Here is a 22677-nt window from a genome sequence, read left to right as displayed (position 1 = left end):
TTAACGAGTCGGACGCGAAGGACTTACTTCAGACACCCTACAAAGCCCAAATCCCCGTCATTCGCATGAAGATGGGACAAAGATATCGGTGACGTAGGTAGGGTGCCTTGTAAGGATCCGACGGCGAGTGGGTAATCCGCCTCTACCGTCAGTCCTATTAGCCAACGTGCAATCATTGGATAATAAAATGGATGAGTTCCAATCAAGACTATGCTACCATGGGGACATTAAAAACAGTAATATCTTATGTTTCACAGAGTCGTGGCTGAACGACGACATGGATAACATACAGCTGGCTGGGTTTTCGGTGCATCGGCAAGACAGAACAGCTGCCTCCGGTAAGACAAGGGGTGGCAGTCTGTGTCTATTTGCAAATAACAGCTGGTGCACAAAATCTAATATTAAGGAAGTCTCAAGGTTTTGCTCGCCTGAAGTAGAGTATCTCATGATAAGCTGTAGACCACACTATTTACCAAGAGAGTTTTGATCTATATTAGCTGTACCTGTCTATTTACTACCACAAACTGATGCTGGCACTAAGACCACACTCAACGAGCTGGATAAGGCCATAAGCAAACAAGACAATGCTCATCCAGAGGCGGCGCTCCTAGTGGCCGGGGACTTTAATGCAGGGAAACTTAAATCCGTTTTTACCTCATTTCTACACAGCATTTTACATGTGCAACCAGAGGGGGGAAAAAAAATAGACCACATTAACTTCACACACAGAGACGGGTACAAAGCTCTCCTTTGCCGTCCATTTGGCAAATCTGACCATAACTCTATCCTCCTGATTCTTGCTTACAAGCAAAAACTAAAGCAGGAACTACCAGGGACCCTTCTCAATACAGAAGTGGTCAGATGACGCAGATGCTAAGCTACAGGACTGTTTTGCTAGCACAGACTGGAATATGTCCCAGGATTCTTCCAATGGCATTGAGAAGTATATCATATCAGTCACCGGCTTCATCAATAAGTGCATTGTCATCACCACAGTGGCCGTCCGTACATACCCCAACCAGAAGCAATGGATTACAGGCAACATCCGCACTGAGCTAAAGGGCAGAACTGCCGCCTTCAAGCAGCGGGACTCTAATCCGGAAGCTTAAAAGAAATCCCACTAAGCCCTCCGATGAACCATCAAACAGGCAAAGCATCAATACAGGATTAAGATTGAATCATACTACACCGGCTCTGATGCTCGTCGGATGTGGCAGGGCTTGCAAACTATTACGGACTGCAAAGGGAAGCACCGACACAAGCAGCCCAGTGACACAAGCCTACCAGATGAGCTAAATGACTTATATGCTCCTCAGTGAAAGGCACATGACAGCCCGCTTGGAGTTTGCCAAAAGGAACCTAAAGACTCTCAGATCATGAGAAACAAGATTCTCTGGTCTGATGAAATCAAGATTGAACTCTAAGTGCTGAATGCCAAGCATCACATCTGGAGGAAACCTGGCACCATCCCTACGGTGAAGCATGGTTGTAGCAGCATCATGCTGTGGGGGTGTTTTTCAGCGGCAGGGACTGAGAGACTAGTCAGGATCGAGGAAAAGATGAACGGAGCAAAGTACAGAGAGATCTGTGATGAAAACCTGCTCCAGAGCGCTCAGGACCTCAGACTGGGGCGAAGGTTTACCTTCCAACAGGACAATGACCCTAAGCACACAGACAAGACAATGCAGGAGTGGCTTCGGGAAAAGTCTCTGAATGTTCTCGAGTGGCCCAGTCAGATCCCTTACTTGAACCCGATCCGATCTCTGGAAAGACCTGAAAATAGCTGTGCAGCGACGCTACCCATCCAACCTGACAGAGCTTGAGAGGAATGAGAGAAACTCCCCCACAGGTTTGCCAAGCTTGTAGAGTCATCCCCAAGAAGACTTGAGGCTGTAATCGCTGCCAAAGTACTGAGTAAAGTTATGTAAATGGGATATTTCCATTATTTATTTAAAAAAATCTGAAAACCCATTTTTTCTTTGTCATTACGGTGTATTGTTTGTAAATTGCTAAGCAAAAACATTCTTAAATTGATTAAAATAATTTAACAAAAAAAGTCAAGGGGTCTGAATACTTTCCGAATGCACCGTATGTAGTTTGGATGTCCATAATGATCGTGTCCCTGCTTATAAATATCTGGATAGATGAAAAGCTGTCTTTTATAAAGCATATTGATGAGTTAGTAAAGAAGCTGAGAATAAAAATGGGCTTCCTTTGGAATAGGCCATGCCTCTCGCTAAATAGTAGAAAGCAGATTATTCAGTCGACGTTCCTATCTGTCCTAGACTATGGCGACATCATCTATATGAATGCAGCTGCTACTTCATTAAAGCCGTTAGATGAAGTTTATCATAGCGCATTTATTACAGGCGACAATTTTAGTACTCATGATTGTTTTCGCTACCAGAAAGTTGGTTGGCCCTCTTTGATGTCATGTTGGTTGATACATTGATTTGTTTTCATTTATAAAGCCATTTTATAAAAAGTCCCACTGTACCTAACATCTTTACTAAGCTTTAGACATACAAGTTACCACACCCGGTCTCAGGTTAACTACGGAGTTAGGTAAACCAGCTTTTAGTTTTCTTATTTGTGGGATTTTTTTAAATGAGCTGCTCTGGTGCCTTTAGGGCAATTCAAAAGGCTGATTGAGGACCTTATTACTGATGAATGTGTCTGTTTTTTATGACCATGTGTTTTTTTCTACTTGCATTTTGTATTTATATTGATGAGTGTATTTTCAGTAATTTATGTAATTCCCTGACCAAAAAGAAAGGTTAACTGAACAAAATAGCCTCCTGAGTGGCACAGTGGTCTAAGGCACCCCAGTGCTAGTTCTGCCACTAGAGATCCTGGTTCGAGTCCAGGCTCTGTTGCAGCCGGCCACGACAGGGAGACCCATGGGGCGGTGCACAATCGGCCCAGTGTCGTCCGGGTTAGGGGAGGGTTTGGCCGACAGGGATGTTCTTGTCCCATCGAGCTCTAGTGACTCCTGTGGTGGGCCAGATGCAATGCACGATCGACAGGTGTATGGTGGGTGTTTTCTCCGACACATTGGTGCGGCTGGCTTCCGGTTTAAGTGGGCATTGTGACAAGAAGCAGTGCGGCTTGGCTGGGTTGTGTTTCGGAGGACACACGGCTCTCGACCTTCGCCTCTCCCGAGTCCGTACAGGAGTTGCAGCGATGGTACCAGACTTTAACTACCAAAATATACAAATAAAGAAATCCTCCCTTGATGTTTCCAGTTTGATATCAGTATGGCTCTCAATTGGTCTCATAAGCATCTATTTAAAAAAAAAGCAAGTGTTGAATATGGTCTGGTAGTCTCATACTGTTACCCTCTCATGAGCGCAGACCTGCACCACAATAAACATTTGTGGATCTGTCCTTAAAGATGAAATCTCAACATACACACCAATGCATAATGCATACATCTATTTGTTTTTTATTGAGCCGCTCTCTTGTCCATGTTTCCCTTGTAAAAGAGGTATTCTGACTTCAATTGGACTTCCTGAATAAATAAATGTTAAATGAAAAGAATAGATAAATAAGAAAAACACCACCATACAGCGCCAAATTTGATTTCATTGTAAAGATAAAGATAACTCCCGCGCACACAATATTACCTATGCACATTGTTTGTTGTGTCAGCACAAGTATAATATCATGTGTGCGGGAGTTACATATCTGTCAGCCGGCTGCAGCAGAGACAGCCAGGGCGTCAATTGAAACCCTACGCACGCATTGGTGCTACGTTCAGAGGCGGGTGGTGACCCTGAGTGAATAAAAATCAGGTCAGATTGGCAGCAAATGCTGGTTATGTCATTCAACTGTCTCCAGAGCGATTTGATAATGTGCTGTCTGGAGGCAGGGGATGGAGCGTGCACGGGCAAGGTCAGTGATGTACTTGCAAGACTGAACAGGGGACATAAGAAATTATTGCGAATGAGCTTCAATCCACCATCATTGTATCTCTATTATTTTCTCTATGGACTGGTGAGGATTATATAAATGCATATATACATATTCTTCTACCCTCACCTCAGTTTCTCTTTTTTCCTGGATACCTGTACCCCACTACATAGGGATGTCAGAATGTGACATTTTCTTGGTAGCACGGTATCTATGCTATACCGAATCTGTGAACATGCCTGCATATACTATTTCAGAAATGCATCACCTCTGATGTGACCAGTTAGTGCCTAATAGTCACTCTCAGCTCTAAAGAACAAATTCCATCTCCACCAACAGCAGGTCCTCTCATAGAATATCTATTACAGTCTATTTTTGACAGGTTCTCTCCCCAATCAGTGCAGTTGTTTGCTATGCAGGGGTCTAACATTTCAAGGTTTCAAACTGACAGTGGATGTTATGCAACGCCTGCTCTCGGGGACTCTCTAACATAAGCAGAAGAGACAGGAATAGAGCAGAAACTGGCAGGGAGGCAGAGCAGCAGCCTGTTGTCTACCCATTACAGAGCAGGCACAGCCACTGTCCAGCCACTGGCTAGCTGATCAGCCACCCAGCTGGCATCTGCCCAACATGGCCCCCGACATGGCTGAAATGGACAGATAGGGGATGTCTGATTGCCGTTGAGTACATGAGAATAACCAAGGAAAATGATTTTATTTGTTAAGAGACCATGGGACTGATTGAGCACAGTTAAAGTGGATGGGCAGCTATGGGATTGACAAAGTCCAATTTGACTTAGCCTGGAAACAATGGGGAAATGGTTAGAACAGGCAAACACAAACATTTATATGTATTATTATTCACATACATTTACAATGGCAGGGCAGGCAACTGTCATAAATCATAGAACATAAGTAGAAGATCAAGGGACTGGTGCCAATTTCAACATACAGCTGTCCTTATTACCCCAGCCTAGTATTTTCAGATCTAGAGAGAATATGGATCACAGATTTTCTTGTCTGAAACAGCTTGGGGTTAGGTCAGCATTTTACTATTAAACCATCTTTCTGCCTCTAACAAAATATGTTTGTGTTTATACACAGTCAGAAGACAAACCTTCGCTCCTTGTTGAAGTTAAACTTCGCAAAGGAAGAAAGAAAATATCTGTTTGGAAAGTGTCAACTAAGAACAGGGATGGACTGTTTTCTCACACTGACATTTACTTGCAAGAGGCAATGTCATAAAGACCTATTTACATAGATCTGACAAAACCTCTGCTTCACTCTTCTCCATAGATAGAATACATCTACAGTATGTATGTGCTTGACAGTGCACAAGCTGTCATTCTGCCGCTGAAGTTCAATTCCTTTGACAGCAAGGTACAAATGTATCAATTGCTTTAGGCGAGGAAGCCATCATGTGGATACTTCATGTACTGATGATTTATCAACAAACACCTAAGCATCAGCATGACACAATTCCCCAAGTTGACAACTACTGCTGTAGGCCTAGCTGCCCCCCCCCCCCCCCCCATCTTTGAAGCAGGGCGCCTATCAAGGGTGTTATCTCTGGGCCGCTATAAGTAAAATCAAAGGATATACACTACCGTTCAAAAGTTTGGGGTCACTTAGAAATGTCCTTGTTTTTGAAAGTTTATCATTTTAAAAAGGCTAATTGATCATTAGAAAACCCTTTTGCAATTATGTTGGCACCGCTGAAAACTGTTGTTCTGAATACAGAAGCAATAAAACTGGCCTTCTTTAGACTAGTTGAGTATCTGGGGCATCAGCATTTGTGGGTTCGATTACAGGCTCAAAAACAAATAACTTTCTTCTGAAACTCGTCAATCTATTCTTGTTCTGAGAAATTGCCAAGAAACTGAAAATCTCGTACAACGCTTTGAATTACTCCCTTCACAGCACAGCGCGAACTGGCTCTAACCAGAATAGAAATAGGAGTGGGAGGCCCCGTTGCACAACTGAGCAAGAGGACAAGTATATTAGAGTGTCTAGTAAGAAACAGATGCCGCACAAGTCCTCACCTGCAGCTTCATTAAATAGTACCCGCATAACACCAGTCTCAACATCAACAGTGAAGAGGCGACTCCGGGATGCTGGCCTTCTAGGCAGAGTTACAAATAAAAAGTCATACCTCAGATTGGCCAATAAAAAGAAAAGATTAAGATGGGCAAAAGAACACAGACACTGGACAGAGGAAGATTGGAAAAAAGTGTTAAGAACAGACAAATCTAAGTTTGAGGTGTTCGCATCACAAAGAAGAACATTCGTGAGATACAGAAAAAATGAAAATATGCTGGAGGAGTGATTGACACCATCTGTCAAGCATGGTGGAGGCAATGTGGTGGTCTGGGGGTGCTTTGGTGGTGGTAAAGTGGGAGAAATGTACAGGGTAAAAGGGTCCCGAAAAAGGAAGGCTATCACTCCATTTTGCAATGCCATGCCATACCCTGTAGACGGCGCTTAATTGGAGCCAATTTCCTCTTACAACAGGACAATGACCCAAAGCACAGCTCCAAACTATGCAAGAACTATTTAGAGAAGAAGCAGTCAGCTGGTATTCTGTCTATAATGGAGTGGCCAGCACAGTCACCGGATCTCAACCCTATTGAGCTGTTGTGGGAGCACCTTAACAGTATGGTACATAAGAAGAGTGGCAGGTAGCCTAGTGGTTAGAGCGTTGGGCCAGTAATCAAAAGGTTGATGGATTGAATCCCTGAGCTAACAAGGTAAAAAATTTGCCATTCTGCCCCTGAATAAGGCAGTTAAGCCACTGTTCCCTGGTAGACTGTCATTGTAAATAATATGTTCTTAACTGATTTGTGTAGTTAAATAAAGGTTACACAAGAAGTGCCAATCTATCTTGTTTGAGGTGCTTCAGGAAGCATGGGGTGAAATCTCTTCAGATTACTTCAACAAATTGACAACTAGAATGGTAAAGGTCTGCAAGGCTGTAATTGCTGCAAATGGAAGATTATTTGACAAAACCAAAGTTTGAAGGACACAATTATCATTTCAATTAAAAATCATTACTTATAACCTTGTCAATGTCTTGACTAAATTTCCTCTTAATTTTGCAAATCATTTCATGTATGTTTTCATTGAAAACAGGACATTTATAAGTGACCCCAAACTTCTGAACGGTAGTGTTTGTACACAGAAACTCACATGCACGCACGCACACACACGCACGCGCACACACACTGGTTTGTCAGTAGCTTAATCTGTTTAGTGAGCTGTGTTTGTGTGAGTCTTTGATACTTCTGTCTAGTGTAGGACTCTGACAGTAGTCCATTTAGTGGGTTAGGTTTGAGTATCTCATGGTAGGCATGGCCTGCAGTGACACGTGGTGAGGTCAGTGGCTGGATAGGCACTGGCTATTATCAAAGCACAAATTAACCTTGATGAAGGCCAAGTTCATCATACAACAGATACTGTAGCTTCAACAACCAGGGTGACATAGGCCAGGGTTTGTGAAACTCGGTCCTGGGGCCCCCCTCTGGGTGCACATTTCGTTTTTTTGCCCTAAGCACTAGACAGCTGATTTCAAATATTCAAAGCTTGATGATGATTTGGTTATTTGAATCTGCTGTGTAGTGCTAGGGCAAAAAACAAATGTGCACCCTGGGTGGGTGGGGGGTTGGAGCAGGACTGAGTTTAGGAAACCCTGACATGCGCTATTAACTGAAATTGAGAAACAATTTGATGTAGCCATCCACAATTTTAACCTATAGGTGGCACTAAAGACCAATATATGGACAGATTTGTAAAACAAACGTTGTTCGGCCTACTACTTATTGTAGGGTGAGAGAATGACCTGTGATAAAGAGTGTGATGAAGACAATGTCAGTGACCTCCTGGTGCCAGAGCACAGCTTGTGATCAATGACAATTCTTGGCATTGTCTGGAGAAATGGCCATACCACAAGGACTGAGGAGTTTTTCAGGATAAAATAAACAATGGAGCTCAGCACAGGCAAAATCCTAGAGGAAAAACTTGGTTCACTCAGTCCAGAGACTGGAAAAGTCATTCACATTTGAGCAAGACAATGACCTCAACACAAGACAGAATCTACACTGCTGTTGCTTACTAAGAAGACAGTGAATGAGTGGCCTAGTTTCAGTTTTAACTTAACTCTGCTTGAAAATCTATGGCGGGACTTTAAAATGGAAGTCCTTGTCAGCTCAGGGGTATGAACTTGCAACCTTCCGGTTACTAGCCCAACGCTCTGACCACTAGGCTACCCTTAATACACACTTCCCTGTATTTAGTATTCAGACTTGCCTTATTCAGTCTGCAGGTGTGGCTACCACTCTGAATACATTTCATTCAATCACTGAAAACCCTCCCACTTTCTGGAAAACAGACTTTCCTGTAGTTTTCATTCATTGGGGTTTTCAGTACATTTATCTGAAGCCACCCCTTTAAATACGGTGCGCTTTTATAATTTGTCGACAAACTCAATAGAATACATTGCAAGAACCGGTTCAGAATATGGGAATCAATAGAGCCCCACAGTGGCGGTGTCATTATACCAATAAAATCTAGCGGTTAAACAGCGAAATGGCTCCAATAATTTTTCCACCATTCATTTTTCCCACTGGGGACGTTTTGATAACCATGTAAATCTCTGGTGATTTTATCAATATATTCAGCTCTATTTACTCTCAGATTCAAAAATGCTAATTAGCGTCAAAGTAGACATGCAAAACTACAAATCCCTGCATGTCATCTCTAGCTGACACCTTTGCTAACAGGTATTGTGTCAATTTAAAACGTACACAAGACAGTTCACAGAATTGTCCATTTAAAGAAATGTAACCAATTGATTAATTCCTACATTTAGCTAACATTAATGTTAGATAGTTAATCCCGAGATTCTTATCTTTGCCTCGATTCAGCCATCTTGTCCAGATCATGGCATTTGTAGTTCTATATGATACCCACATTAGCAGCTAATTAGCATTTCATTTTGGGGGGTGAATACAGGTGAATATATTGATAAAAGTCACCTCGAATGGAACCATTACCCTGTTTGACCTTTAGGTTTTATGGGTATTATGACTCATACTGTGGTACTCTATGAAAGAAACCAATATATACATTTTCATCTGTTTCAGCACCAACTGATAGATTTAAAAATACTCTGATCTTGAAAAATATTTAAGCACATTTTAGGGTTAGGAAAGTATGTATGAATCATTAATAATGTAATGAACCAGACAGGGAGTAGGTCTCGAACACTCGACCTTCTAGCCCGAAGTCCAGCGCGCTATCGACAGTGCCGCAAAACCATGCTCAGGGTCGTTACACTGCTTCTTCATTTCAGAGAGCGCGTCGTCGCGCTAGTTTGCGACTCAACGTTTTATAGGAACGCGCTCACCGTCCAAGCACTCGCACTGTCGTGGATGCAAGGTCCGATCACATCTGACACCAATGTAATGAAACCGCAGGGAGCAGGTCTCGAATCCTCGACCTTCTAGCCCGAAGTTCAGCGCGCTATCGACTGTGCCGCAAAAGCATGCTCGTGCGGCATAGTCGACATCCTGTTTATAAACCCAGGGTCGTTACGATAATAAATCATCTGGGTGTTAGTGACGGTGGCTCCCGATAGTGGATAATATTTATTAACACATTTTAAAACAACACGGAGAAAAGCCCGGGCATATAATCAAAACATTCTAAAGCACATACGTCAATTTGTCAGGTTCAGCCCTACAAGCCTATAGCTTGGGTCTCCAAATTTTGTCCAAGCAAATTACAAGGGCACACAATTAGAAATCGGAATAATGACACAGCTATTTATATCCTTTTTCACTGTGGAAAAGGGGCCGCAATACATGTCATGTTGATATGATTTTCAGTTTGCTTCCATATGGCTGGTTTCACATTCGTCTCCAGGGATCATAGGTCACAGTCTTATCTGTAGACACACCTTCATTCATTTGAACTCCATCCCAAAACGCTTAAAATCAATGTCAGAATAGCATTGAGAGAAAAGTGCATAACCCGGGTCGGAATCTGGGCCTTACCCAAAATGACTCACAGCTGTAAATGCTGCCAAAGGTGTTTCTAACATGTACTGATTGACTTAGGTGGGTGAATATGAATGAATATAGACCTACCATTGCCATCATCTTTGGGCGTTTCTGTAATTTTCTCCTTTTATTCAAGGCTCAAAACTACTACACTGAACAATAAAATCCCAACATTTTCCAGATGCACAAAAAGGCTAGTTCTCTCAAATCTTGTGCACAAATATGTTTACATCCAGGTTAGTGAGCATTTCTCATTTGCCAAGATAATCCATCCAACTGACAGGTGTGGCATATCAAGAAGCTGATTAAACAGCATGATCGTTACACAGGTGTTTCTTGTGCTGGGGACAATAAAAGGCCACTCTAAAATGTGTAGTTTTGTCACATAACATAATGCTACAGATGTCTCAAGTTGATGGAGCGTGCAATTGGCATGCTGACTACAGGAATGTCCGCTGGAGCTGTTAGAGAATTGAATTGAATTCTCTACCATACAACTCTGTAGTTTTAGAGAATTTGGCAGTATGTTCAACCGGCCTCACAACCGCAGACAAAGTGTATGGCGTCGTGTGGGCGAGCGGTTTGCTGATGTCAACGTTGTGAACAGAGTGCCCCGTGGTGGCAGTTAGGTTATGGTATGGGCAAGCATAAGCTAGGGACATCGAACACTATTGCATTTTCTCGATGGCAATTTGAATTCACAGAGATACTGTGACAAGATCCTGAGGCCCATTGTCGTGCCATTCATCCTCTGCCATCACCTCATGTTTCAGCATGATAATGCACAGCCCCATGTCGCAAGGATCTGTACACAATTTCTGGAAGCTGAAAAGGTCTGTTCTTCCATGGCCTGCATATTCAGACGTCACCCCATTCAGCTTGTTTGGGATGCTCTGGGTCGACGTATACGACAGCATGTTCAAGTTCCCGCCAATATCCAGCAACTTTGCACAGCCATTGAAGAAGAGTGGGTCACAATTCCACAGGCCACAATCAACAGCCTGATCAACTCTATGCGAAGGAGATGCATGAAGCAAATGGTGGTCACGCCAGACACTGATTGGTTTTCAGATCCACGCCCCTACCTATTTTTTTTTTAAAGGTATGTGACCAACAGATTCCCAGTCATGTGAAATCCATAGATTAGGGCCTAATTTATTTATTTAAATTGATTGATGTCCTTATAAACTCCTTAGAAACATCCTCTCACTGTCAACTGAGTTTTATTTTCAGAAAACTTAACGTGTAAATATTTGTATGAACATAAGATTCAACAACTGAGACATAAACTGAACAAGTACCACAGACATGTGACTAACCGAAATTGAATAATGTGTCCCTGAACAAAGGGGGGGTCAAAATCAAAAGTAACAGTCAGTATCTGGTGTGGCCACCAGCTGCATTAAGTGCTGCAGTGCATCTCCTCCTCATCGACTGCACCAGATTTGACAGTTCTTGCTGTGAGATGTTACCCCACTCTTCCACCAAAGCACCTTCAAGTTCCTAGACATTTCTGGGGGGAATGGCCATAGCCGTCACCCTCCGATCCAACAGATCCCAGATGTGCTCAATGGGATTGAGATCCAAGCTCTTCGCTGGACATGGCAGAACACTGACATTCGTGTCTTTCAGGAAATCACGCACAGAATGAGCAGTATGGCTAGTGGCATTGTCATGCTGGAGGGTCATTTCAGGATGAGCCTGCGGGAAGGGTACCACATGAGGGAGGAGGATGTCTTCCCTGTAACGCACAGCATTGAGATTGCCTACAGTGACAACAAGCTTAGTCCGTTGATGCGTGACACAGCCCCAGACCATGACGGACCCTTCACCTCCAAATCGATCCCGCTTCAGAGTACAGGCCTCGGTGTAACGCTCATTCCTTCGACGATAAACGGGAATCCGACCATCACCCCTGGTGAGACAAAGTCGCGACTCGTCAGTGAAGAGCATGTTTTGCCAGTCCTGCCTGGTCCAGCGACGGTGGGTTTGTGCCCATAGGTGACGTTGTTGCCGGTGTGGACCCGCCTTACAACAGGCCTACAAGCCCTCAGTCCATCCTCTCTCAGCCTATTGCGGACAGTCTGAGCACTGGAGGGATTGTGCGTTCCTGATATAACTCTGGCAGTTGTTGCCATCCTGTGCCTGTCTCGCAGGTGTGATGTTTGGATGTACCGATCCTGTGCAGGTGTTGTTACACGTGGTCTGCCACTCCAAAGATGATCAGCTGTCCATCCTATCTCCCTGTAGCAATGTCTTAGGCGTCTCACAGTACGGACATTGCAATTTATTGCCCTGGCCACATCTGCAGTCCTCATGCCTCCTTGCAGTATGCCTAAGGCACGTTCACGCAGATGAGCAGGGACCCTGGGCATCTTTCTTTTGGTGTTTTTCAGAGTCAGTAGAAAGGCCTCTTTAGTGTCCTAAGCTTTCATAAGTGACCTTAATTGCTTACCATCTGTAAGCTGTTAGTGTCTTAACGACCGTTCCACAGGTGCATGTTCATTAATTGTTCATTGAATAAGAATTGGAAACAGTGTTTAAACCCTTTACGATGAAGATCTGAGAAGTTATTTGGATTTTTACGAATTATCTTTGAAAGACAGGGTCCTGAAAAAGGTCCGTTTCTTTTTTTGCTGAGTTTATGAACTGTAACTCGGAAAAAATGTTTTAATAGTTTATTTTCGTTCACTATAGTCACCGGACGCTACCTTCACAGGTCAGAACTATCTGTCTGGTGACAGGTCAAATTGAAGTATCAGCATGGAGTATCAAAAAGTACTATGTCCTCAGGTAAAGGCGAGCTTCAGCCATGTGAACAGGTGCTATGAGATCCGTAGCATCCAAGGCTGCAAGAGATTCCGTCAGGCTTTTATCTGCTACAGTCCCCTTGACAACCAATGTCTCCTGTTAGAGTAAGGGTTTGTTGATCCTGGAAACCCTCAGTGTGGTGTATGTCCAAGGTAAGGAGGGCTAGCTTAGTGGTAAAACAGTACTCTAGCCCCAGTTCTTTTCAGCAAAGATTATATGTTCATGGTCTCAATCCTAATTTGAGTTCTGCACTTCATTGACATCAAAGCATGATATACAGTGCCTTGCGAAAGTATTCGGACCCCTTGAACTTTGTGACCTTTTGCCACATTTCAGGCTTCAAACATAAAGATATAAAACTGTATTTTTTTGTGAAGAATCAACAACAAGTGGGACACAATCATGAAGTGGAACAACATTTATTGGATATTTCAAACTTTTTTAACAAATCAAAAGAAACTTGACCCTTAGTTTGGATGGGCCCTCCTGGAGACTGATGACCGCCCTCAGACTGCTGTCACTTAAGACAGAACAACAGCAAGAAATATTATCTTTCAGTTTTATAACACCATCAACAGTAGCTGCAAAACATTCTTAGAGGCAATCCGCAGTTCAAATAATAACAATGTGGTCACACCCCCACCACTGTATAGGTAAACAGTATAGGGGTGTGGCTGGAGAAATCTATCCATTCTCAAATATGATCCAAGAACTGACCATCCATGATATTAAAATCATGTTTTGAGGCTATAGTGTAATTGTTTAAACAGTGGAGTAAGAGAACAAGCTCATATTTAGTTTTGATAGGGTACGACCATTGAATTAAGCTCAGGAGGCATTTATAAATATTATTTTAGAATCAATGGGTATACACAGCATGTGGACACCTGCTCGTCGAACATCTCATTCCAAAATCACAGGCATTAATATGGAGTTGGTCCCCCCCTTTGCTGCTATAACAGCCTCCACTTTTCTGGGAAGGCTTTCCACTAGATATTGGAACATTGCTGTGGGGACTGGCTTCTGTTCAGCCACGAGCATTAGTGAGGTCGGGCACTGATGTTGGGCGATTAGGCCTGGCTCGCAGTTAGCATTCTTAATCATCCCAAAGGTGTTCGATGGGGTTGAGTTCAGGGATCTGTGCAAGCCAGTCAAGTTCTTCCACACCGATCTCGACAAACCATTTCTGTATGGACCTCGCTTTGTGCATGGGGGCATTGTCATGCTGAAACAGAAAAGGGCCTTCCCCAAAAACTTGAGACAAAGTTGGAATCACAGAATCGTTTAGAAGGTCATTGTTAATAGTTTCCTTTACTGGAACTATGGGGCCTAGACCAAACCATGAAATACAGCCCCAATTGGCACTATGCATTCGGGCAGGTAGCGTCCTCCTAGCATCTGCCAAATCCAGATTTGTCCGTGGCACTGCCAGATGGTGAAGCGTGATTCATCACTCCAGACCGTGTTTCTACTGTCCAGAATCCAATGGCAGCGAGCTTCACAATACCAGCACTTACACTTGACTGGGGGGCAGCTCTAACAGGGCAAAAATTTGACCAACTAACTTGTTGGAAAGGTGGCATCCTATGACTGTGCCACATTGGAAGTCACTGAGCTCTTCAGTATGGGCCATTCTACCGACAATGTTTGTCTACAGTGATTGCATGGCTGTGCTAAATTTTATACACTCGTCAGCAACAGGTGTGGCTGAAATGGCCAAATCCAATAATTTGGACATGTAGTGTATATAAATGTAAAAGTACCAAAATGTGTGTACCAATCGCAGATCAAGATTGCTTAAAATTGGAATGGTTTTGAAGTGTGTGAATGTCTTTCAGCCTTTTCTGGAAGAGTGTCCTCTTGGGGGCGGTGGTGAGCCGGGACAGAGAGGAGTGGAGTGTTGATGCAGCCCTTGGGCTTTGTCACTACTTGATGAATGACAACACTAGAACTCTGGACAAGGTACCATAGGAAAGAGACCTGCACTTTAAATCCAAAATAGAAAAAGCCAAAAGCAAACCCATAGATGCTCAAAACATGTAATGAAAAAGTATGGGGGTGTGACTTAAGCCAAGAGATGTCAGTCTCTAATGGCCTCAGGGTGACAGGATTACAAAGATATAATGGAAGGAATAATAGTTGGAAACTGTCAGCCTTAACAAAAAGGCAGTATGTATAGTGCCGATCACCTGAAAGTCTGAAAGACTAAAGGACAAAAACTCATGAAGACAGAGGTGCGATTTAGGAAAGTCAGAGACAAGCAGAAAACAGAATTCAGGAGCAGAGAAGGACAAAGAACTGAATGAACACAGACAAATCGAGAGCAGGAAAGAGACAGAAAAGCACAAAGAGCGAAGCAGAAAAGCTAAGAAAGTCATGAAGACAAGGTACCGTAGTTGTGAGTTGCACTTGACACCCATGGCTATAATTGGGTTCAGTTATTCTCCATTGGCCACTTGAGCAGATGCTTGCACCTATAGACAGAGTAGATCAAGCTTATTTAGGTTTTTGCTGATGAGCTGATTCTAGGATCTGACAATGAGCTTGTTTTGAAATTGTGTGAGGCTTTATCCTCCTTGTTTTTCCAGATATCACAACTAACCGAGAAAGCAGACGAGTCTCTCAAGGAGCAGCTAGCTGTGGTGGAATGTCTATGACAAAAGGAGCAAGGAATTCTGGGTCTTAACCAGGAAATGCTGCAGAGTCTTCAGAAACAATTGTTGCCAAGCAGACAGAACAGCATGCACAACTTAGTATGATGTTCCAGAACCGGTCACTTTATCTATCACAGGCTATGCTTCTATGAGGAGACTACCATGTCGGTTTCATTATCAGTGCGGTGGAAGTGGCCCACCAAAAGGACACTGTCACAAGTTGTTTCCATTAACTTGTCTAGCGATTCAATTAATCAAAGAAATCAGGGGTGCGCTAAGTTCGCTTGAACGTTTGCGGAACAGTTTGTACTGAATGAGACATTTTCCAAAAGTTTTTTTGTATGTTATTGAACACTTTGAAGTGCGTTTGCCACGGTGTGTGTTGAAGCAATGAGTGACGCATTTAAAAGACAGCGGGTCATTTTGAACCCACACCCCTCCATGTTTTTTCAACTGATCGTTTCAGTACAGCACAGTTTCTGTTCCGTTATGTATTGAACGTAGCCCTGTTAACTCTGGCCAATCACAGTGAGGGGTTACCTGAGGACAGTGTGTTGACTGGAAGGACAAACTATTTGGAAGTGACCCATCAACACTTCTGATATGCCCTCAGAGAGTGGTACAGGTGGACAATAGTATCTCTCCAATCCCGGAAAGCCTCCACTAACAGGACATTGCTGTTTCCCCACCTTAGATTAATCATTTAGTGAGAATTTCTCTGGTCACAAATGACACATGAAAAGCACAGTTGCAGTTCATGTAGAATTCAAGTTGGGTAATGTTCAGTAAGGCACCAAACTGAAAACTTTTTTCAAACAGAAGGTTCTTCAAATGATTTTCTACAGTGTGTCCTATTAAGCATGCCACTAATGTGTTGCTCTGTTGGAGGCTGTAAAAAAAGTCAATGCTTGAGGATTAACAACAAAGGTTTTTAATAAAAGGACAAACCTCAAATGTGCTGTATGTAATTACACTAAACAGAGCAAACATTTAGATATCCATCTCATTTTATATGTTTTGATCAACTCAAACTTTGCACATATTTACATTGTATTGGAATGACTGGCAAGTACTTTACACCACCGATTAAGTTGTACTTTAAAGTATTCTTACATAAGTTGTTTTTTGGGGTATCTGTACTATTACTTCACTACATTCCTATAGAAAATATTGTACTTTTTATTCCATACATTTTCCCTTCCAACCAAAAACTCATTACATTTTGAACGCTGAGCAGGACAGAAAAAAAAGTGAAATTCACACACTTATCAAGAGAACAAGTGGTCATCCCTACTGCCTATGCTCTGGCGGTCTCACTAAACACACGCATCTTTTGTAAATAAATGTCTGACTGTTGGAGTGTGCCTCTGGCTATCCTTATGAATTTGCATTTATACTTTTGATACTTAAACTATTTGGGTTGTAAATGTAATTGCTCAAATATACTTTAGACTTACTCAAGTAGAATTTTACTGGGTGACTTATTTGAGTAACTTTCTATTAAGGTATCTTTACTACTACTCAAGTATGACAATTGGGTACTTTTTCCACCACTGCTGGCCAAAAATACATAGGAAATATGAGAGGCAGAATTTGGGGGCCTGTTTTTGACAAGGGGAATGCTGGACCTGAGTGTCTGTCCGCCTCAGAGTTGAATAACCAACCTCTTCCGGACTTGTTTCTTTTGCACCATCTCCATGGAGACTGTGGCATCATACAAAGGCACTGGGTCCTCTAGCTGGGGCCTGCATAAGACAGAGGGCAATGTGAGCGCTGTCCACCAGGATAAACAAACTCAAACATACCAATATCAAACGTACAGTATAACCATGCTTACTCAAACACATTTTTCACCCCTCTTTCGTGATATCCAAATTGATAGTAACAGTCTTGTCCCATTGCTGCAACTCCCATACAGACTCGGCTCTCGACCTTCGCCTCTCCCATGTGTCCTCCGAAACACGACCCTGCCAAGCCGCACTGCTTCTTGACACACTGCTCGCTTAACCTGGAAGCCAGCTGCATCAATGTGTCGGAGAAAACACTGTACAGCTGGCAACCGAAGTCAGCGTGCATGCACCCAGCCCGCCACAAGGAGTCGATAGAGTGCGATGGGTCAAGGACATCCCGGCCCGGCCAAACCCTCCCCCAACGATGCTGGGCCAATTGTGCGCCACCTCATGGGTCTCCCGGTCACAGCCAGCTGCGACACAGCCTGGGATCGAACCCAGTCTGTAGTGGCGCCTCAAGGACTGCAATGCAGTATCTTAGACCGCTGTGCCACTCGGGAGGCCCTTGCTTATTCACACTTGCACTACACACACACACACTCATTATTGCAGTTCTGCTGTACCTTAAGGTCCCAGTGGAAAGCTTCTCCACTATATCCTTCATGATGTCTGAAAAGGAGCATGTAAGGTTAACATGTAACACAATAGCAATTATAAGGGGTTGGGCATTGCTAATATATCAGATTTTCATTTTAATATGTTTGTTTCATCTCAATGAATTAGTTAGATTTTAAATTCCTGCCCCCTCCAGAGGCTGACCCAGAGGGGCTGGGTAGGCTAAAGGATACGGAGGTACCTCCCCTGGCGGGCACTGGATGCCCCCCACACCTCCTCGTTGAGGAAGGACAGGGAGGCGGCCTTCAGGAAGAGGCTGCGGCTATCTGGAGGGTCCAGCTAAGAAACAGAAGAGACGAGCTCAGATTAAATCCCAAACAAAAAAGACGTTGTGTACTTACTTGAGCAAATCCACTTGAAGGTCAATGGGAAGACTGCGATAAATACAGTTGAAGTTCACATACACTTAGGTCGGAGTAATTAAAACTCATTTTTCAACCACTCCACAAATTTCTTGTTAACAAACTAAAGTTTTGGCAAGTCGGTTAAGGACATCTACTTTGTAAATGACAAGTAATTTTTCCAACAATTGTTTACAGACAGATTATTTCACTGTATCACAATTCCAGTCGGTCAGAAGTTTACAAACACTAAATTGACTGTGTATTTAAACAGCTTGGAAAATTCCAGAAAAGTATGTCATGGCTTTAGAAACTTCTGATAGCCTAATTGACTTCTAGGTATTAGCGTACTTTGGTGCGAAAAGTACCAGAACGACAGCATAGGACCTTGTGAAGATGCTGGAGGAAATGGGTACAAAAGTATCGATATCCACAGTAAAACGAGTTCTATGTCGACATAACCTGAAAGGCCACTCGGCAAGGAAGAAGCCACTGCTCCAAAACTGCCATAAAAAAAGCCAGAATACGGTTTGCAACTGCACATGGGGACAAAGATTGTACTTTTTGGAGAAATGTCCTCTGGTCTGATGAAACAAAAATAGAACTGTTTGGCCATAATGACCATCGTTATGTTCGGAAGAAAAAGGGAGGCTTGCAAGCCAAGAAACACCATCTCAACTGTGAAGCATGGGGTGGCAGCATCATGTTGTGGGGGTGCTTTGCTGCAGGAGGGACTGGTGCACTTCACAAAATAGATGGCATTATGAGGATGGAAAATTATGTGGATATTGAAGCAACATCAAGACATCAGTCAGGAAGTTCAAGCTTGGTCGCAAACGGGTCTTCCAAATGGACAATGACCCCAAGCATACTTCCAAAGTTGTGGCAAAATAGCTTAAGAACAAGAAAGTCGAGGTATTGGAGTGGCCACCACAAAGCCCTGACATTAATCCTATAGAAAATGTGTGGGCAGAACTGAAAAAGTGTGTGCGAGCAAGGAGGCCTACAAACCTGACTCAGTTACACCAGCTCTGTCAGGAGGAATGGGACAAAATTCACCCAGCTTATTGTGGGAAGCTTGTGGAAGGCTACCGGAAACATTTGACTCAAGTTAAACCATTTAAAGGCAGTGCTCCCAAATACTAATTGAGTATATGTAAACTTCTGACCCACTGGGAATGTGATGAAAGAAATAAAAGCTGAAATAAATCCTTCTCTCTAATATTAGTCTGACATTTCACAATCTTAAAATAAAGTGGTGATCCTAACTGACCTAAGTCAATTAATTTTTACTAGGATTAAATGTCAGGAATTGTGAAAAAAGGAGTTTAAAATGTATTGGGCTAAGGTTTATGTAAACTTCCGACTTCAACTGTACACATTATTACAGGAAACACCATTAACCCAGATCTCTTCACTCCTCCCAACATAACATTGACAGTGTGCAAGGTCTGTTTTTTTGCAGTATGTTTAACTTCTCAGAAAGCACACATTAACAAGCTGTAACAAACAAGCAACATTTCAATCACCCATTGTATGTGTGACAAGTAGTGATGAATAAATCTTGTGATATGATGACTAGTGGAACTGAACTGCCAAATGGCTGCTCTAATCCAACACGAATGGATGGAATACTTGACTGCAGTCTACCTGCAGGTTTTGCTCAGTTGTAACCCAGTGACCTCCGACCCCGAGCAGGGTGATGATGTCATGCTTGTAGGGCAGAAGACACCTGGCCTCTGGCTCCTCCTCATGCAATCTCACTGGAGGAACACACATCACCACAATCACTTCAAAAGACACCTCTTCAGCTTGTGTCAGGGGTATAAAAACAACAGGGCACAACAGTGACTCCATTTTCCTTCTATTCCTGTTACAAAGCATTTTGTTAAAATACAAAATCACAGAAGCACACTCACACAGCACTACGATTCATGTTAGACAAAGCTAGCAAGCATAATGGATAACAACAACCTATGGCCCTACATTGGCTTCTTACCTCCAGAGTCAATGACAATGTCCACCCCTAGACCGCCTGTCTCTTCCAAACAGGAATCCACCAGGTCCACCTTGGTATCCCACACACCTATCACTCTGGCTAGACACAGGACAGGGAAATCCCTTATGAAGGCTACATGCCAAACAGTGTGCAAACAATAAATAAGCATTTTTGGTACTCCATTTCCATTGACCTGCAAGGGGACACACACACACAAGACTTACCTACAAGAGACTCTCGCACTCCTAGAATGCGTGATTTGAGTCAAAGGAGTGACAGAGGTAAGAACGGAGAATGAGAGAGGAAACAGAGCATAGACTAGGATTAAATAATACAGGACAGTTTCCCTGTGAATTTCCATCTAGCATGCTTTTCAGACTGCTTAACCTGTGTCTGAGAAACCGGCCCAGTGTGTTGCTGTCAGAACTTTACTACCTTATTTTTCATGATGAGAGTAGTTTAGGTAACTGATAGTAACACTCTCTTCACATCCATTATTACCCGGCTGCATCAATTTACAATCCTCAACTTCCAACACATTCTCTACTGTGACACCACTTGTCTATTCACACACACGTTGGCCCCCTCCCTGTTCTCACCGACGCTGGGCCGAAGCTGCTCCAGGAACTTCTGGTCTTCGGAGGACAGAGCTGACGCCAGTACTTTAACCCCATGGTAGTGGGCCAGCTGGATGGACAGAACTCCAAAGGGCTGAAAGGCATAAACACAGCCAAAATAGCAGTTAGTAGTCTTGTTCTCTTAAAGACATTGTGTGCTACTATTAAGATTCTTTGCTGCCATCTTCTTGTGATGTCCAATTATGGATTTCTACAGTCCCATTGAATGCTCAGATGAGGGGCCACTATGGGGAAATACCTACACTGGCTCCATCCAGCACCAGCAGTGTGTGCCCGGATACCATACGGGCTAGGGTATGGAGAGCTGTATAGGCACGGAGTCCATCCCGAATAGCCCCTGCCACCTCCACCCATCTCAACTTCTCTGGCTTCTGCACTGGTGAACGAACACAAAAGTCACTCATTTATTGCAAGAAGAAACAATTACTTAATTTGTACCAACAAATGCGATAGATGTACTCTTGTTTAACACTTGGATTTTGGACGTGTGCAACATACCAAGATGATTCTCGTTGATGACGACGGCTTCGCACAAACCAGACATCGCTGTATCCAAGGGCAGAATTCCTGTCATGTGAAAGAAGGGAAAAGCAAAGCCTAGATAAATACACCATGGTCATATCCTAAAAATTATAAATGGGAAGGGTCTTTCAATAGGTTATCGGGAACATTGCCGATGATAATGTCAGAATCATCAAAATAAGGGGATGTTTTGAAGCTCTATGATTTATCCTTAAGTAGCGGGGTTCAGATCCCACCTGTAACATTTACCTACAACTTCATCATCAGGTTGGAAAAAGGTCACCTTAGGCCCAACTGAAGACAGAACAAAAATATTGCAAACGATTAAAGGTTTGTTCCAAAAATAAAGTACGTTGTGAAATTAAATGTGCTAAACATCAAAGTCATAAACAAAGGTCAATTACGATCCATGAAGTGGATATCCTGTTTACCTTGGAGGACAATCCCAACAATCTCCCTCCCTACTGGCACCAGGTCCCTTTGCAACTTTAGATCCTCATGTAGCTAACCAGAGGACAGAGGGTAAGGAAATGTGACAAGTAGCCCATACAGCCATTCATGATGTGTGGTCAGGTAAGGTAGGCCTGTCCTACAGCAACCCTGACCAAAAGCAACATATACTTTGGTCCCCAATTTTAGTTTTCAGATAAAACAGGTCTGATACTGATTTCAGGCAGCATATTGAAAGTGACAACAGTAAGTCTTGTCCATTATGACTGAGACAGTAGGGCTATTGCTAGGTCTATATAGTTAACATTGACAATACAATGAGTATAACACACATTTACACTTACTTTTAAATCCAGTGGACTAAGGGCACATGCCTTCACTTGCACTTTAACCTGGTTGCTACCGAGGGCACTGGGTACATTCTGTGACATGTTGAAAAGACAATCAGTGAGTTTGTCAGACAGCCAACTATGAGCCTTCCTGCTAAAAGTGTTGGCATGCTAGACTAAAGCGATAGCTACATTATTATGCTGGGCACTCACCGTTTCCTGGATGACAAATTTCGCCTCCGCAGCAGTTTCACCCACTTTACAGTAAAGCCCTTTCATGGTGGAAAAACTGTCAATAGGCAGGTGCAATTCACGTGCAATTAGAGCAACTGACGCCAGTTGGCAATTCTTTGTTTAGCTGTGCATTGAAAGTAGAAACTGTTAAATCATGTCAATGAGTATGCATATATCTTACCAAACAAATACATGTAATATTAGACATATGATATTAGCTAACGGTCTTCGGTTAAAAGAAAATGGGCAGAAAAATAGTTAACGTCCGCTAACTACGTGCATCAACAAATATTTGTATGGTTTCCTATAAATCCTACGTACGCCCAA

At 43.0% G+C, this 22677-nt stretch overlaps 1 protein-coding gene across 4 annotated transcripts; it reads right to left on the bottom strand.

Moving 5' to 3' along the window:
• Positions 1–16340: 16340 nt before the first annotated feature.
• LOC109906669 (quinone oxidoreductase-like protein 1) lies at positions 16341–22670 on the bottom strand. Of its 4 annotated transcripts, none has more exons than XM_020504492.2 (14): positions 22532–22670; positions 22330–22405; positions 22132–22209; positions 21769–21841; positions 21587–21631; positions 21314–21382; positions 21058–21191; positions 20777–20888; positions 20402–20422; positions 20178–20276; positions 19829–19941; positions 18011–18116; positions 17786–17831; positions 16341–17177 (listed from the first exon to the last, which is right to left on the bottom strand). In XM_020504492.2, the coding sequence occupies exons 2-14, from the start codon at positions 22393–22395 to the stop codon at positions 17078–17080; spliced, it is 1062 nt and encodes a 353-aa protein (XP_020360081.1). In that variant the 5' UTR covers positions 22396–22405; positions 22532–22670; the 3' UTR covers positions 16341–17077. The 4 variants fall into 4 exon arrangements, with proteins under 4 accessions (XP_020360081.1, XP_020360079.1, XP_020360083.1 ...); XM_020504490.2 differs by having other exon boundaries at positions 22330–22388; positions 22532–22664; XM_020504494.2 differs by lacking the exon at positions 20402–20422.
• Between the last annotated feature and the right edge of the window lie 7 nt (positions 22671–22677).

The sequence above is a fragment of the Oncorhynchus kisutch genome, linkage group LG16 (assembly GCF_002021735.2).
Source record: "Oncorhynchus kisutch isolate 150728-3 linkage group LG16, Okis_V2, whole genome shotgun sequence".
NCBI classification, from domain to species: Eukaryota; Metazoa; Chordata; class Actinopteri; order Salmoniformes; family Salmonidae; genus Oncorhynchus; species Oncorhynchus kisutch.
The sequence above is the reverse complement of the archived record's forward strand: the minus strand, read 5'-3'. Positions and strand labels throughout refer to the sequence as shown.

Bases quoted from the DNA above. Each gene is read 5' to 3' on its own strand.
- LOC109906669 (XM_020504490.2), bottom strand. The intron at 20,423-20,776 runs GTGAGAACAGGG...CACGCATTCTAG, and splicing joins GCAGCTTCGGCCCAGCGTCG to GAGTGCGAGAGTCTCTTGTA. The intron at 18,117-19,828 runs GTAGACTGCAGT...TCTGTTTCTTAG, and splicing joins CAACTGAGCAAAACCTGCAG to CTGGACCCTCCAGATAGCCG.